This window comes from Notolepis coatsorum (genome assembly GCF_963971535.1).
Source record: "Notolepis coatsorum genome assembly, chromosome: 5".
Taxonomy (NCBI): Eukaryota; Metazoa; Chordata; class Actinopteri; order Aulopiformes; family Paralepididae; genus Notolepis; species Notolepis coatsorum.
The window spans coordinates 146,186,005-146,204,373 of record NC_140169.1 but is presented as its reverse complement, the minus strand read 5'-3'; the positions used below and the strand labels follow the sequence as shown (position 1 = coordinate 146,204,373).

Here is an 18,369-nt window from a genome sequence, read left to right as displayed (position 1 = left end):
ATTCAACCGCCCCCATTTTGGCAAAGACAACAATCTATGCTGTTACAGCCAACCCTCATTCAAACACAACCGCCATCTTTACAAAGACAACATGTGTCTTGGGATGGAGCACAGGACAATACAACTCACATGGAAGCTCCTGTGCAGCTAACGACCCCAACTGTAATTTCACCCCAAAGCAATGAAACCTCAGTTGTATGTAACCTATTAAAAAGGCAAAATGAGATAACAGCAATGCTAGTGGAGCAGCAAACCACTCACTTACTGCCACCAAGAGAGATTCCATATTTTGATGGGGATCCTCTGCAGTACAGAACCTTTGTCAGAGCCTTTGTTCATTGTGTGGAGAAGAACACGAGAAACAGAGGTGATTGTTTGTACTTCTTGGAGAAGTACACCAGGGGTCAGCCTAAAGAGCTTGTACGTAGCTGTCAACACATGGCTCCAGACAGAGGCTATGATATGGCAAAGTACCTACTTGAACAACACTTTGGAGATGAATATAAAATCACAGCAGCTTACATGGAGAAGATGCTCAACTGGCCGCTAGTGAAGGCTGAAGACATAAAATCTCTTCAAGCCTATGCTCTTTTCCTTCAGGAGTGCTGTAATGCTATGGAGAATGTCCAGTACATGAGGGAACTCGATATGCCAGCGAACATGAAAGTATTGATTTCAAAGCTTCCATACAAGCTCAGAGAGAATTGGAGAGTCTCTGTATGTTCGATAATGGAAAAACACCATCGCAGACCACAATTCATGGATATTGTCACATTCATTGAACGCCAGGTAAAGATTGTCTCAGACCCAGTCTTCGGAGACATTCAAAATACACCACCAAGTACAGGAAGTAGACCTATGAACATGAACAGAATGAAGTCACAAATTAAACCCAAATTCAAAGGAGACAGTTTTGCAACCACAGTTACTACCATCGAAACCCCTGCAAAGCAAAGAAATTAATCTGCTCACAACACCAACACTTGTGTATGTTGCTCTAAAAATCACACTCTGGATCAATGTCCTCAGATGGAGGAGAAGACACACAGGGACAAGATTACTTTTATAAGGCAAAAAGGAATCTGTTTTGGCTGCCTTCGCATTGGACATCTTAGCAGGAATTGCGAGAAGCGCTTGACTTGCAAGGTGTGCAGCCAAAACCATCCCAGTGTTCTTCATATTAATCAGAAGGAGAGAGCAAGCAACACAAACCAGCCAAAGAAACCTTCGGTGAGTAACGCACAGATCTCTTTGCAAACATGTGGACAAACAGGGGCCGGAAGCAGCAATGGGACTCTGTCAATCTTGCCTGTACAGGTGAAGTCCAGCAAGGGAGACAAAATCATCACAACATATACATTTTTAGATCCAGGCAGCACTGACACATTTTGTTCAGAATCCCTAATGAGAAGGCTGAACCTTACAGGAAGGAAAACACAAATCAGCTTACATACCATGGGTCCAAAGGCATCTGTGTCCAGCTACATACTGACAGACTTGGAGATCTCCAGCCTCACTGGGAGGCAGTTCTATGACCTGCCCAAGGTCTACACCCAGAAGAGGATGCCTGTAACCACGAGTAACATCATTAGCCAAGAGGAGTTGGCTAAGTGGCCATACTTAGATGGGGTTGCCCTTCCTCTGATTCAAGCTGATGTGGAGTTATTGATAGGTACCAATGCCTCCAAATTGCTTGAACCTTGGGAAATTGTGAATAGTCATGGCAATGGGCCATATGCCATTAAGACCCTATTGGGGTGGGTCGTTAATGGTCCCCTATCAGGCTACAGTGAGCAGCGGAGTGAGAATGTCAACCCCGCTGCTATTGTTAATAGGATCTCTATAACAAATCTGGAGGAGTTGCTGAACAATCAGTACAACCATGATTTTAATGAAAGGTCATCAGAAGACAAAGAGGAAATGTCGAGGGATGATATGAAGTTCATGGAAATCATGACTGATTCATGCAAACTGCAAGATGGACATTACACCTTGGAGCTTCCCTTTAAAAGGAAAGAAGTGTCTCTGCCAAACAATCAGTTTGTTGCTAGGCAACGCATCCTTGGACTGAAAAGGAAGTTTGGGAGAGATGAGAAGTTCCACCGAGAATACACCAACTTTCTCGACGACGTAATCAGTAAAGGATATGCTGAACGTGTTCCTGAACATCAAGTGGAACGGTGTGATGGAAAAGTGTGGTACATTCCACACCATGGAGTGTACCATCCCAGGAAGGGCAATCTGCGTGTCGTATTTGACTGTGGAGCAGAGTATAGAGGAAAATCTCTCAATAAGGAGCTTCTACAAGGCCCTTACCTCACCAGCACCTTGTTAGGAGTCCTCACACGTTTCCGGCAAGAACCTGTAGCCTTAATGACTGATGTTAAAGCGATGTTCCATCAGGTCAATGTGGCACAGAAAGACAGAGATTTTCTTCGGTTCTTGTGGTGGCCTGACGGCGACGTATCCCAAGAACTGGTAGAATATAGGATGACTGTGCATCTCTTTGGGGCAGTGTCTTCTCCTAGCTGTGCTTGTCATGCCCTCCGAAAGACAGCAGAAGATAACCACAACAGTTTCCCTGCTGAGGTACTTGACACGGTCAACAGCAACTTCTACATGGATGACTGTCTTAAGAGCTTGCCATCAGAAGAGGAGGCTGTTAAAATGGTCAAGGATTTGACAGATGTTTGTCAAAAAGGAGGCTTCCATTTGACAAAATGGATTAGCAATAACCGTGGAGTGCTGCTATCCATCCCAGAGGAAGACCGATCCAAGAATTTGCTTGACTTGGATCTCGACAGAGACCAACTGCCAGTGGAGAGGGCCCTTTGACTTCATTGGTGTGTTGATACAGACACTTTTAAGTTCAAGTTGGCACTCAAAGAACAGCCTCATACTCGACGTGGGATTCTATCGATGGTCAGCTCAATCTATGATCCTTTAGGATTTCTTGCCCCACTCACACTTCCAGCCAAGCTCATACTGCAAGATATGTGTAGGAGGAACTATGGATGGGATGATCAAATTCACCCAATTCTCCAACAGCAGTGGACGAAATGGTTGAGAGACCTGGAAAGAGTGATGGCATTCAAAGTTGAAAGATGCCTCAAGCCGGCAGATTTTGGAGAAACCATTCGTGGTCAACTACATCACTTCTCTGATGCCAGCGAAAGTGGATATGGCACTGTGACCTATCTGAAGATATGGAACAACAGCAACAGGTGTCATGTCTCTTTTCTGTTAGGTAAAGCCAGAGTTTGCCCACTAAAGCAAGTCACCATTCCACGCTTGGAACTCACTGCAGCTGTTCTTGCTGTTCGTGTGGACACCATGCTCAGAGGCGAAATTCAGCTTTGCCTTGAGAAATCTTGTTTCTGGACTGACAGTACTTCAGTTTTAAAGTACATCAGAAATGAAGACAAGAGATTTCACACCTTTGTGGCAAATAGGATTTCTACCATCCGAAGAACATCTGAAGTCACGCAGTGGAGGTACATTCATACCACTCAGAACCCTGCTGACAAAGCCTCAAGGGGAGTTACGGTGGATGATTTGCTGACCAACAGAAGTTGGATTGAAGGCCCTGAGTTTCTTTGGAAACCAGAGGAAGAGTGGCCAGATAGTATCTTGGAGTACAACATTGCTGCTGATGACCCTGAGGTCAAAAAGGATCTCGCCATCAACGCAGTAATTGTCGATGCACCAAGTGCCACACACCAACTGATCACCTACTTTTCTGACTGGAAAAGGTTGAAAAGGTCCGTTGCTTGGATCCTGAAATTACGAAAGACTATTGGAGATGAGTCGTAAAAGAAGCCAACTGAGTCATGAAGATGCAGACAAAGTGGAACAGGAAATGCAACAAAGTAGAGCTGCATTGGGAAACCAGAACTTAACACCAGATGATCTTTCTACAGCTGAGTCTGCCATCATTCGCTTCACTCAACAGCAAAGGTTCCCTGATGAACTTGCTGTGTTGACATCTGGAAAGGGTGAAGTAAAGAAAGACAGTCCCATCTATAAACTGGACCCCATTCTGGAGGATGGCTTGCTTAGAGTTGGAGGGAGGTTGAGTAGGGCAGCAATGTCTGAGGAATCTAAACATCCTGTTATCCTCTCGAAAGACCTCCATGTATCGACTCTCATACTAAAGCACATCCACGAACAGATGGGTCATGGTGGGAGAAACCATGTTCTCTCCAGATTGCGCCGAAAATATTGGATCACTAGTGCCAATGCAGCAACAAGAAAGGTCCTGTCTGACTGTCTTCTGCAAACGCCATAGAGGAAAGTTGGGTGAGCAGAAGATGTCAGACTTGCCTCTAGAGCGAATCGTTGCTGATCTTCCTCCATTTACCAATGTTGGAGTTGATTATTTCGGCCCGATTGAGGTCAAGAGGGGACGTTCCTTTGAAAAGCGCTATGGAGTCATTTTCACCTGTATGGCAAGTAGAGCAGTCCATTTGGAAGTCGCTTATTCATTGGATACGGACTCCTGTATAAATGCTCTACGCAGGTTTGTTTGTAGAAGAGGACCCATCTCTCATTTAAGATCGGACAATGGAACCAATTTTGTTGGTGCTAAAAGAGAGTTGAGGGAAGCTCTCGCTGCTTTAAACCACAGCAAAATACAATCAGCTTTTCTGGAAGAAGGAATTCAGTGGAGCTTCAACCCACCAACAGCTTCTCATCATGGAGGTGCATGGGAGCGCATCATACGGATGATTAGACGAATACTAACATCAGTTCTACACCAGCAAACCTTGAATGACGAAGGATTTCATACAGTGCTGTGTGAAGTCGAAGCCATTCTTAATGATCGCCCCATAACTAAGTTGTCTGGAGATCCCAACGATCTGGAAGCTCTCACTCCCAATCACATTCTCACAATGAAAAGAATTCCAATCTTGCCACCTGGATTGTTTGAGAAGTCTGACCTCTACCTCAAAAGGAGATGGAGACAAGTCCAATACATCTCAGACCTTTTTTGGAAACGCTGGCTGAGAGAATACTTACCTTTGCTACAGGAGCGGCAGAGGTGGAGTAAGGAGAGACGAAGTCTTGTCCCTGGAGACATTGTATTGATCGCAGACGCTACAGCTCCACGTGGTTCCTGGTTACTTGGAAGAGTCCTGGAGACCTATCCTGACAGGAAAGGACTGGTGCGTTCTGCACGAGTGAAGACAAAAACGAGCACACTGGATAGACCAGTAACTAAACTTTGCTTGCTTCAAGAAGCTGCAATTTAAAGCTTCTAATTCAAATAATTGTTTTTTGAGTTCTTTTGTATACATTTATTGGCTCCATTATGTAAATATTATTTTGAATTGTTCCTGGCCTCCTGCCATTCTCAATTAGGGGCCGGTGTGTTGGAGCCAAAATGCCCTTCTGTTTATTTAGTTTTATTTTAACTCACGGTGCAGAGGTTTGGCATTATCAGTCACCATGGCAACCACCACAGGGGGTGGTTACCCATATATACTGATCAGTGGGTGACGAGCCCCAGGTGCGCAAGGGGAATAGCCATACAGTTTTTGACCGTGTTCGAGATGTGCCGTATAGGTCGGCGGTCAGTGTTATTAGTAAAAAGAGTTTTTGTATATATATTTTGGTTGATAAGTCAATAAAAGGATTGGCATATCGAAAATGATAAGAGCTCTCTGGACATTGAATTCTTTAAGCACGCGTCTAACTCAAGCCAGTCCACTTGCCCCTCGCAGTAGGCTTATGTAAAGGAGTCTACAATTATAGTTTTGGGTCATTGGACAACAATTATCAAGATATAATTAAGAGGAATCCCATAAATGGGTGGAAAAAGGTTACTTTGCTTTGATTTCTGACAAGTTACACAATCGTTCTTGGTGTCAGGTTTTTAGTGTTGGGGGGCGGGGCCTTTTAACCAGACAAGACTTATTTGATGATGTCATAAATCCTGGAGCTTTTTCATAGATGGTGAAGAGTTGACTCCTAGACCCATGAATCTACTGTGTAGCTTCTGGTTCAGACCTATAGGACACTCCTAGCCTCTGATTCAGACCTATAGGACACTCCTAGTGTCTGGTTCAGACCTATAGGACACTCCTAGTGTCTGATTCAGACCTATAGGACACTCCTAGTGTCTGATTCAGACCTATAGGACACTCCTAGTGTCTGGTTCAGACCTATAGGACACTCCTAGTGTCTGGTTCAGACCTATAGGACACTCCTAGCCTCTGGTTCAGACCTATAGGACACTCCTAGTGTCTGATTCAGACCTATAGGACACTCCTAGTGTCTGGTTCAGACCTATAGGACACTCCTAGTGTCTGATTCAGACCTATAGGACACTCCTAGTGTCTGATTCAGACCTATAGGACACTCCTAGTGTCTGGTTCAGACCTATAGGACACTCCTAGTGTCTGGTTCAGACCTATAGGACACTCCTAGTGTCTGGTTCAGACCTATAGGACACTCCTAGTGTCTGGTTCAGACCTATAGGACACTCCTAGTGTCTGGTTCAGACCTATATGACACTCCTAGTGTCTGGTTCAGACCTATAGGACACTCCTAGTGTCTGGTTCAGACCTATAGGACACTCCTAGTGTCTGATTCAGACCTATAGGACACTCCTAGTGTCTGGTTCAGACCTATAGGACACTCCTAGCCTCTGGTTCAGACCTATAGGACACTCCTAGTGTCTGGTTCAGACCTATAGGACACTCCTAGTGTCTGGTTCAGACCTATAGGACACTCCTAGCCTCTGGTTCAGACCTATAGGACACTCCTAGTGTCTGGTTCAGACCTATAGGACACTCCTAGTGTCTGGTTCAGACCTATAGGACACTCCTAGTGTCTGGTTCAGACCTATAGGACACTCCTAGTGTCTGGTTCAGACCTATAGGACACTCCTAGTGTCTGGTTCAGACCTATAGGACACTCCTAGCCTCTGGTTCAGACCTATAGGACACTCCTAGTGTCTGGTTCAGACCTATAGGACACTCCTAGTGTCTGGTTCAGACCTATAGGACACTCCTAGTGTCTGGTTCAGACCTATAGGACACTCCTAGTGTCTGGTTCAGACCTATAGGACACTCCTAGTGTCTGGTTCAGACCTATAGGACACTCCTAGTGTCTGATTCAGACCTATAGGACACTCCTAGTGTCTGGTTCAGACCTATAGGACACTCCTAGTGTCTGATTCAGACCTATAGCACACTCCTAGTGTCTGGTTCAGACCTATAGGACACTCCTAGTGTCTGGTTCAGACCTATAGGACACTCCTAGTGTCTGGTTCAGACCTATAGGACACTCCTAGTGTCTGGTTCAGACCTATAGGACACTCCTAGTGTCTGGTTCAGACCTATAGGACACTCCTAGTGTCTGGTTCAGACCTATAGGACACTCCTAGTGTCTGGTTCAGACCTATAGGACACTCCTAGTGTCTGGTTCAGACCTATAGGACACTCCTAGTGTCTGGTTCAGACCTATAGGACACTCCTAGTGTCTGGTTCAGACCTATAGGACACTCCTAGTGTCTGGTTCAGACCTATAGGACACTCCTAGTGTCTGGTTCAGACCTATAGGACACTCCTAGTGTCTGGTTCAGACCTATAGGACACTCCTAGTGTCTGGTTCAGACCTATAGGACACTCCTAGTGTCTGGTTCAGACCTATAGGACACTCCTAGTGTCTGGTTCAGACCTATAGGACACTCCTAGCCTCTGATTCAGATTCAGAGCCATAAACCCTACATCTAAATTAAACTCATTTGGATGTAATAGTTCAAACAAAAATTCCATGAGCCCAAAAAAATTGTCATTAATTCATTATTAAGGAATCAACTCCAAAAAGTGTCACTTGATGACATCATAAATTCCAAGTCTTGATGCTCTGATTTCCAGTTTACTATATTATGAGATATTATATTATTACAATTTGTATCTCACACACATCCAAAAACAGCTTGCACACATTAAAACCATGAAATGATGTAGATTGACCATGAAATTATGTATATTAATAAATAGCAATACCATGTCTTACAGGGACTGCCACCTTATCATTTCATTGAGCTGTAATGAACACAACACAAGGAGTCGATGTCCCAGATGACATTGCTGACATTCAGACTAATTTACTCTCAATAACTGTCAAACCAAATTCACATGATGTGCAAAACTGTCTAGATATTCCTTTACATCATTTCATGGTCAATCTATCATTCCATGGTTTTAATGTGTGCAACACTGTCTCTAGAGATAAGATGAGAAAAGACATTCCTTTACATCATTTCATGGTCAATCTAGCATTTTACGGTTGTGCGCAAAAAACTGTCTAGAGATAAGATATTCCATCACATCATCTCATGGTCAATCTATCATGTCATGGTTTTAATGTGTGCAAAACTGTTCAGAGTCTTTGGATGTGTGTGAGATTATGTGCCCCTGTAATTGTCCGTGTCTACCCGCTGTACCCCCTGCCTGCACACCACGTCCCTGTTCTCTGCATACATATATTGATATCATCATCCATGATGTTTACTTTCTGGAGCTCTGCATCTCATTATAAAACTAGTTTTGTGCCTCAGGAATGAACATGTTTGATGTTCGTTACGTAACCCCTCCTCCCCCCTCCCCCCTCCTTTCTTTGATGCTCCCCCATATGCCCACGGCGCCCCCCCCCCCCTCTCTCATTTCAATATGGGTCACTGCATAATCGCTGTGGAAACCACCCTGTGTGACATTTCCATCGTGCTGTTTGTTCCTTCCATACCGTCAGTCTTGTGTTATTAGCAATATAATAGATATATGTAATTAAGACCCCCCCCCCCCCCAACAAAACACCTGTCCATCATCCTTAATTATTCACTGTGATGAACGTATTGTCTGTGTAATGTGTGCGTGTGAGAGAGAAAGAGAGAAAAAGAGAGAGAGATAGAGAGAGAGGGGCAAGGGGAAATATGCATGAAGATAAGATAAGATAAGGGACATTTGGGCATCATAGCAACATGGGGGGGGGGGGGGGGGGCAGGTACATGGACTGCATTTATATAACAGCTTTTATACAAAGCGCTTTACAATTTCATACCTCAAATTCACCCATTCACTCACACATTCACACACCGACAGCAGATGATGCAACCACGCGAGGTGCCGACCTGCTCATCGGGAGCGGTTAGGGGTTAAGTGTCTTGCTCAAGGACACTTCGGCACGCTGCCGGGAGGAGCTGGAATCGAACCGGGAACCTTCCAGTTACCAGATGACCAGGTGATGATCGGTCTACCTCCTGAGCCACTGTATGGGTTAGGGGTAATAGTAGAACGACATTAATATAGGTAATAAAATTAGATCTGCATATAAAAATACGAGAAAGAATAAACAGTGTAAACAATATGATCGACTCTGAATATAAAAATACGAAAAAGAATAAACAGTGTAAACAATATGATTGACTCTGAATATAAAATTATGAGAAAGAATAAACAGTGTAAACAAAGGTGCAGATGAGGGTCTGTATGCCCTATCGGTTATATTATATGTTGCAATAAATATAGGCAATAAAGAATTTTAATCGGAATATATATATATACTATGAGTAAGGGTAAAAGTATACGGTATAAACACAAGGTACCCTAACTGGTACGTTTTCTATGCGGAATCCTTTTCTTCAAAGTAACTAGTAACTGATGGGTTCAGATAAACGTAGTGGAGTAAAAGTAAGGCCACAGCTGCTTCCTAGAGAGAAAAAAGAGAAAAGCCCGGTCGACCAATGGAAAGAGGACGGATATCTGGGCGTGCCGGGGGCCATGTGCCCCTGGCTGCTGGGATATTCTGGGACATACCTAATAGAGGTTACAGATAAGTGGCTAAGTGAGCCTTCCATTGTGTCCAGCGTCGCGTCTCTGGGTCTATATCATACTTTCCATGCAGGAGTGGTCAGTGACCAACCGTTTGAATAGCTTGAATGAAGCCCACATTCTATATCCGTCCGCAGCTTCTCATCTGAAATGCCATTCGCTCTATATGGAATCTGTCTCCACATCAGCCAGGGATGTGGCGGGCAGGGGGGGGGGGGGGGGGGGGGGGGGGGTCAGGCGAGCAGTGCCCTCCACCCACACATGCATGTGGGTGTGAAGTGTGTTTGTGTGTGTGTGTGTACACGTGCATGCATGTGGGTGTGTGAAGTGTGTGTAGGTGTGTGTGTGTGTGTGTGTGTGTGTGTGTGTGTGTGTGTGTGTGTGTTTATGGTCTCTGATGGTAAATGACAGATTAAACACACAGACAGAGGGAGGGAGAGCGCAGGCGTCGAGATTTTAGGTTTTTGAATTACAGCAGTGACTCATGCAATATGACTGAGACCTGTACAGCAGGGGAGAGAGAGAGAGAAGTCAAGTCAAGTCTAGTATACAGTGAAATGCGGGGGGTCTTGCCCGCAACGATTGTGCATAATACAATAATAATAATATAATAAGAATCCAATAGAACGACATTGTGCAATAATACAAGTAATCAAAGTAGGGCATATCGGTATATGTACATGAGTTTTTACAGAGCATGGTAGGACATGCTAGGTCCTGTGATAGTGCAATACACTGTTAGCTACGGATGAGGCACTGGGTCTTTATGTACACTGCTATACAATGCTATATTATGCAATCTCAAGTTATACTATACTATTTTTAAAGTGACCTTTCCTTTTGTAAAGTGACCATAAGTGTGAGCGTGTGCAGCATGAGAGTGTGTGTGCTCATGTTAAAGTGGCTGCTAGTGTGTGAGCGTGTACAGTGTGTGTGTTGTGTGTGTGCTCATGAGTGCTTGTGTGTGGAGAGTTCAGTGTTCAAGGCTCTGATGGCCTGGGGGAAGAAGCTGAGCCGAAGTCTCTCTGTCCTAGCAGCTGGTGTTCGCAGGTGTTTGCCTGACCGCAGCAGCTTGAACAGGCTGTTGTTGGGGTGGTGAGGGTCTTTCATTATTCTGCAGGCTCTGGATTTGCACCTCTTGTTATATAGGACCTGCAGGGGTGGTAGTGCAATACCCGTGATACGCTCGGCTGAGCGCACCACTCTCTGTAGGGCCTTCTTGTCCTGTGCCGTGCTGTTTCCATACCAGACAGTGATGTTTCCAGTCAAGATGCTCTCTACAGCTCCGGAGTAGAAGGACTGGAGTATCTTCCCAGATACTCTGAACTTCCTTAACTGTCTCAGGTGGTAGAGGCGCTGCTTCGCCTTTTTTACGACTGAGTCTATGTGTGTTGTCCATGTCAGATCCTCTGAGATGTGGACCCCCAGGTACTTGAAGCTGCTCACCCTGTCCACGGTAGCCCCGTTTATCCTCAGTGGTGTGTGTCTCCTGCTGTCCTCTCCTATAATCCACGATCAGCTCCTTGGTTTTACCAATGTTCAGGAGCAGGCTGTTGTCCTGGCACCAGCGTTCCAGTACCTCAACCTCCTCCCGGTAGGCCTTCTTGTCGTTGTCCGAGATCAGCCCCACCACCACTGTGTCGTCCGCAAACTTCACTATGGAGTTGGAGCTGAACTTGGCCACACAGTCATGTGTGTATAGTGAATACAGCAGGGGGCTCAGAACACAGCCCTGGGGGGACCCGATGCTCAGGGTGATGGTGTTGGAGGTCTGACCCCCCACCCTGACCGCCTGGGGCCTTTCACTCAGAAAGTCCAGTACCCAGGCGCTCAGAGTGGAGCTCAGACCCAGCTCGATCAGCTTGTCCACCAGTCTGGTGGGGACTATGGTGTTGAACGCTGAGCTGTAGTCAATGAACAACAGTCTCACATAGCCCCCCTTCTGGCGGTCCAGGTGAGAGAGGGTGCTGTGCAGTACTTGGGAGACCGCATCATCAGTGGACCTGTTTGGCCTGTATGCAAATTGCATAGGGTCCATATCTGGGGAGGGAGGCACAAATGTGATCCTTAACCAGCCTCTCAAAACATTTCATGGCCACAGAGGTGAGTGCCACCGGTCTGTAGTCATTGAGACCTGTTGGGGAGGATTTCTTTGGTACCGGGATAATAGTAGACACCTTGAAGCAGGCAGGTACCACGGATTCCGCCAGGGATAGATTAAATATGGTGGTGAACACAGGGGCTAGCTGGTTAGCACACGTCCTGTTATTCCATCTGGGCCAGCCGCCTTCCTGGTGTTCACCTGCATAAATGCTCTTCTCACACTGTGTTCCGTCAATGAGAGAGCGTCCCCGGCCCCTCGCGGATGCCCCCCCCCTCCACAGCTGGCGCGTCGGTGACGTCACTAGCCGGTGAGCTAGCGTCGCCACTGTTTGCACCAAACCGTGCGTAGAAAGAGTTGAGTTTGTCCGCGAGAGAGGCGTCGTCGCTCCCCATTGAGGGGGCGCTGACTTTGTAGTCAGTTATCGTCCGCAGTCCCCGCCATAAGCCTCTTGTGTCATTCTGTGCCATTTGTGCCTCCATCTTGTCAGCATACGTCCTCTTAGCAAGTTTAACAGCCTTGCGCAGAGTATAGACTGTTGCCTTGTACTCCTCCATATTTCCTGTCTCTCTGCCCAGGTTGTAAGCAGTGGTGCGAGTTTTCAGAGCTGCTCTGATAGTACTGTCCACCCACGGTTTCTGGTTCGGGAACACCCTCGCCTTTTTTGTGGGGACGATACTATCAGCTAAGGTTGCTATGAAGCTATCAACAGTATCTGCGAAATCCCTGGAACATTCCCCAGTCTACGTCCTCTAGAGCGTCCTGAAGCGTGGCCTCTGATTGGTCGGACCATCTCTTTACCTCACGTGACACGACGGCGTCACGTGATCTCTGCCTGTAGCCCGGAAATAGGAAAATGGAGTCATGATCGGACGTGCTTGTAGCCTCCGCTAATGGCGGAGCCGGTACCGCTTTATAGCCGGCTCTGAACGGGGTGTAGCAATGATCCAGCGTGTTTCCTCTCCTGGTGGAGCAGGCGATGTGCTGAAAAAAGGATGGCATCACTTTCTTCAGATTCGCCTGGTTGAAATCGCCGGCTACGATCATGGCTGCGTCCGGGTGCTTGATCTGGTGGATGTATTTTTATTTTTAATTTTTTTATTTTTTATTATCTTTTTTCCCCCTCCTTTTTTCCGATTTTTCTCCCATCCCACTGTTAGTCGTTATGCCAATTCCCAACCCCCTTCCTGGTTGTTGCGCACCCCCCCTACTGTTGGTCCGGGAGGCCGGAGACTGTCACATGCTTTCCTCCGACGCATGTGCAGCCAGCCGGCAGCCAGCCTGGCAGCGCAGATTCTCACTGGGAGAGTGTAACGTGTGGAAGGTCGCACTACCTCTCTCCAGATCCTTCCCTTGCTGAGCAGGCGCCCCGACCGAACTGTAGGGGTCGCTGTCCACAACGCCCAGGACCCACCCACCAGCTTTCCCACCCCTAACACTGCCAATTGTGTTAGTATGAGCGACCAGCCAAGCTCGAACCCAGCGTCTCCAGCGTTGGTGGCGAGCGCCTTGCCCACTACACCATCTAGCCGCCCTGATCTGGTGGATGTTGAGCTGCCCCTGTAGCTCCGCCAGGGCCCTGACGGTGTTCGCTTGGGGAGGGATGTACACCGCAGTCATGATGATGGCGGTGAATTCTCAGGGGAGATGAAACGGGCGTCATTGAATGGCCAGATGTTCCAGGTCCGGGGAGCATGAACTGGAGACAGGGAACAAAATTAACACCCGCCAAGCGCCAATGGCGTGTAGATTTCCTCTTTGGCTGGTAAATTACAGAGGCTACTCAGCCACTCTGGCTTGTAAAAAAATTGGGAGCCATATGGACATATGAGAGTATTATGTAAGGGATAATGTATGGCTAGGAGGTCATTGTCGCAAAATAATTGACCGACACGGAGTTTAAAATACCGAGGCGCCGCGCCGAGGTGTTTTAAACGGAGTGAAGGTCAATTATTTTGCGACAATGACTGAGTAGGCTATACATTATCCCGCTTATTACATGGCTAACTTACTAACAATATACCTAATTCATTTGACAAATCGCAGTTGTTCTGTGGCTCTGTCAGCCCAAATAAAGTGATTATTATTATCGCGCGGGCAGCAGCTCTGTTCTGGCTCCGCTGTGTTCGGGCTCCGCTCGGCGCTCCGCCCCCTGTCATCGCCGGCAGCAGTGTGTGTCAGTGGGCTTGATTGCCAACAGCTGCGCTCTGCGGTCATTATTGAAAAATCTGCGGTCATTATCGAAAAATAATGACCGCAGTCGGGGGGCTGTTGACCAATCACAAGCAAGCATTTCGGCGAATGTGAAAACGCCATGTAATAAATAGTAATAATAATGATTGCGATATACTAAAAAGCTATTTATCATTTTTGGCTGGTAAAAAAATCTGCCTGGCTGGTAGTTTTTTAAATCTACCAGCCACCTTGGCTGGTAAGTCAAAACGTTTATTTTGTTCCCTGACTGGAGAGTATCTTAATCTCCTTTGGGCTTACCCAGCCTTTGTTCGTGAGGAGACAGACACCCCCGCCAACGCTCTTCCCGGAGGCTTCTGCACGGTCCGCTCGGAAGACGGTGAAGGAGTCCGAAGGAGAGACGCGGTGATCCGGAGTCGCTGGTTTCAGCCATGTCTCCGTGAAGCACATGATGTTACAGTCTCTCACCTCTCGCTGGAATCGAACCCTCGCCCGTGAATCATCCATCTTGTTCTCCAGCGAACGTGCATTTGCCAGAAAAATGGATGGGATCGCCGTCGAGATCGAGAGAGAGAGAGAGAGAGAGAGAGAGAGAGAGAGAGAGAGAGGAATCAGCAGCATTAAAGGGCAAATCAATATATCATGAACATAAAAGAGAATCTTCTGCTCTGCCAGAGAATGAGAACCCAGCTGGAAAATCCCTGCTACAGGGACTATAGCTCTACTGCGGCTCTTTGATGGAGACACAAGTGTTCTTCACCTCAGACACAAGTGTTCTTCAACTCACACACAATCCAAACCTGTACGGCTTCTGACTATTAAATAATCACTGTTCTCTGAATGCTCTGAATGTTCAAAACGCTGGGTCTTAAATACACAGTCGATGCACCTGGCCTTGAGCGCTCTCTCTCTCTCTCTCTCTCTCTCTCTCTCTCTCTCTCTCTCTCTCTCTCTCTCTCTCTCTCTCTCTCTCTCTCTCTCTCTCTCTCTCTCTCTCGTACATGTTATGCTCATAGGGATGGATATTAAGATGTTTATGTTGTATTTGTATATTGTTTATATATATATACAGTGTTTTTGTATTGAAACAAATCTTTATAGTTCCTCCCTTGTGAAATATGGGTTCGCCTCTATCCCATTTATAAAAAGTTCTCTCGCTCTCTCTCTCCCTCTTTTATTCTCTCCCTCTTTCTCTTTCACTCTCTCTCTCTATCCCCTCTCTCTCACACTCTCTCCCTTTCATTCTCTCTCTCTCTCTCTCTCTCTCTCTCTCTCTCTCTCTCACAGCGGAGAAGGTGTCCTCCTTGGGGAAAGACTGGCACAAGTTCTGTTTGAAGTGCGAGCGCTGTAACAAGACCCTGAACCCAGGGGGACATGCAGAGGTAGGGGCAGAGCTGGGACAGAGGGGTCAGTGTTGGACTGAGGGGTCAGTGTTGGACTGAGGGGTCAGTGTTGGACTGAGGGGCAGTGTTGGACAGAGGGGTCAGTGTTGGACTGAGGGACAGTGTTGGACTGAGGGGTCAGTGTTGGACTGAGGGGTCAGTGTTGGACAGAGGGGTCAGTGTTGGACAGAGGGGTCAGTGTTGGACTGAGGGGTCAGTGTTGGACTGAGGGACAGTGTTGGACTGAGGGGTCAGTGTTGGACTGAGGGACAGTGTTGGACTGAGGGACAGTGTTGGACTGAGGGACAGAGTTGGACAGAGGGGTCAGTGTTGGACTGAGGGACAGTGTTGGACAGAGGGACAGAGTTGGACTGAGGGTCAGTGTTGGACTGAGGGGTCAGTGTTGGACTGAGGGGTCAGTGTTGGACTGAGGGACAGTGTTGGACTGAGGGACAGTGTTGGACTGAGGGGTCAGTGTTGGACTGAGGGACAGTGTTGGACAGAGGGGTCAGTGTTGGACTGAGGGACAGTGTTGGACAGAGGGACAGAGTTGGACTGAGGGACAGTGTTGGACAGAGGGACAGAGTTGGACTGAGGGACAGAGTTGGACAGAGGGGTCAGTGTTGGACTGAGGGACAGTGTTGGACAGAGGGACAGAGTTGGACTGAGGGACAGAGTTGGACTGAGGGGTCAGTGTTGGACTGAGGGACAGTGTTGGACTGAGGGGTCAGTGTTGGACTGAGGGTCAGTGTTGGACTGAGGGGTCAGTGTTGGACTGAGGGTCAGTGTTGGACTGAGGGACAGTGTTGGACTGAGGGGTCAGTGTTGGACTGAGGGGTCAGTGTTGGACTGAGGGACAGTGTTGGACTGAGGGACAGTGTTGGACTGAGGGACAGTGTTGGACTGAGGGGCAGAGCTGGGACTGAGGGACAGAGTTGGACTGAGGGGTCAGTGTTGGACTGAGGGACAGTGTTGGACTGAGGGGTCAGTGTTGGACTGAGGGGTCAGTGTTGGACTGAGGGGTCAGTGTTGGACTGAGGGTCAGTGTTGGACTGAGGGACAGTGTTGGACTGAGGGACAGAGTTGGACTGAGGGACAGAGTTGGACTGAGGGGTCAGTGTTGGACTGAGGGACAGTGTTGGACTGAGGGGTCAGTGTTGGACTGAGGGACAGTGTTGGACTGAGGGGTCAGTGTTGGACTGAGGGGTCAGTGTTGGACTGAGGGACAGTGTTGGACTGAGGGACAGTGTTGGACTGAGGGACAGTGTTGGACTGAGGGACAGTGTTGGACTGAGGGACAGTGTTGGACTGAGGGACAGTGTTGGACTGAGGGACAGAGTTGGACTGAGGGGTCAGTGTTGGACTGAGGGACAGTGTTGGACTGAGGGACAGTGTTGGACTGAGGGACAGTGTTGGACTGAGGGACAGTGTTGGACTGAGGGACAGTGTTGGACTGAAGGGTCAGTGTTGGACTGAGGGGTCAGTGTTGGACTGAGGGGTCAGTGTTGGACTGAAGGACAGTGTTGGACTGAGGGACAGTGTTGGACTGAGGGACAGTGTTGGACTGAAGGGTCAGTGTTGGACTGAGGACTACAGGGAGAAACCAGTCCAGTGGACAGAGTTGGACTGAGGACTACAGGGAGAAACCAGTCCAGTGGACAGAGTTGGACTGAGGACTACAGGGAGAAACCAGTCCAGTGGACAGAGTTGGACTGAGGACTACAGGGAGAAACCAGTCCAGTGGAACCCTGCTGACAGAGTTGGACTGAGGACTTCAGGGAGAAACCAGTCCAGTGGACAGAGTTGGACTGAGGACTTCAGGGAGAAACCAGTCCAGTGGAACCCTGCTGTCTTTTCTTCTTCTACTGCAGCGTTTCACCTCTTTGTTTTTGAATCGTTAAGCTCAGCTCACAAATTCCAATGTGTGCATTTTATGCATATAAACTAAACGGCAAAATAAACTTGAATAGTAGATCTGCACAACATGGTGTTGCTCCAAGACGTTTACATGTAACACTGTAGACACGACATTTAAACCTCACCAGGTCGTGACATTTTACTTTGTTGTTGTCTTACCCTCTGTGTCACAGCAGGGAACACATGAATAAGACACTTCCTGTTGTCATCATGATTAAGACACTTCCTGTTGTCATCATGAATAAGACACTTCCTGTTGTCATCATGAATAAGACACTTCCTGTTGTCATCATGAATAAGACACTTCCTGTTGTCATCAGTGAATAAGACACTTCCTGTTGTCATCATGATTAAGACACTTCCTGTTGTCATCATGAATAAGACACTTCCTGTTGTCATCATGAATAAGACACTTCCTGTTGTCATCATGAATAAGACACTTCCTGTTGTCATCAGTGAATAAGACACTTCCTGTTGTCATCATGAATAAGACACTTCCTGTTGTCATCATGAATAAGACACTTCCTGTTGTCATCATGAATAAGACACTTCCTGTTGTCATCAGTGAATAAGACACTTCCTGTTGTCATCATGAATAAGACACTTCCTGTTATCAGTGAATAAGACACTTCCTGTTGTCATCATGAATAAGACACTTCCTGTTGTCATCATGAATAAGACACTTCCTGTTGTCATCAAAATGCATATGATCGATATAATGTTCCACCATGAATGCATGAAAGGGGGGGGAGCGGGGGATGTCGTTTCTGATTATTGATTACCAATAACGGCGTTAGCCTCAGTAGCCACATTCGCTGAACGCCTGGTTGGCTAAAATAACAAGGCCTGATCAGCATGTAATTTAGGTGAAAAAGATCTTACCTGTGGCCGGTTGGATCCCAAAAAGGATTTCCCAGTTATCGATCGCCATCTGGTA

General features: G+C 47.1%; 1 protein-coding gene across 1 annotated transcript in view; it reads left to right on the top strand.

The window, feature by feature from the left end:
* crip2l (cysteine-rich protein 2-like) overlaps window positions 1-18,369 on the top strand; it is a gene marked incomplete at both ends in the record, with an annotated part of 30,737 nt that overhangs the window by 6,751 nt on the left and 5,617 nt on the right. Inside the window, one exon of the mRNA XM_084314481.1 lies at window positions 15,421-15,515. Coding sequence (XP_084170607.1) covers window positions 15,421-15,515 — 95 coding nt within the window. The remainder of the gene's footprint in view (window positions 1-15,420; window positions 15,516-18,369) is intronic.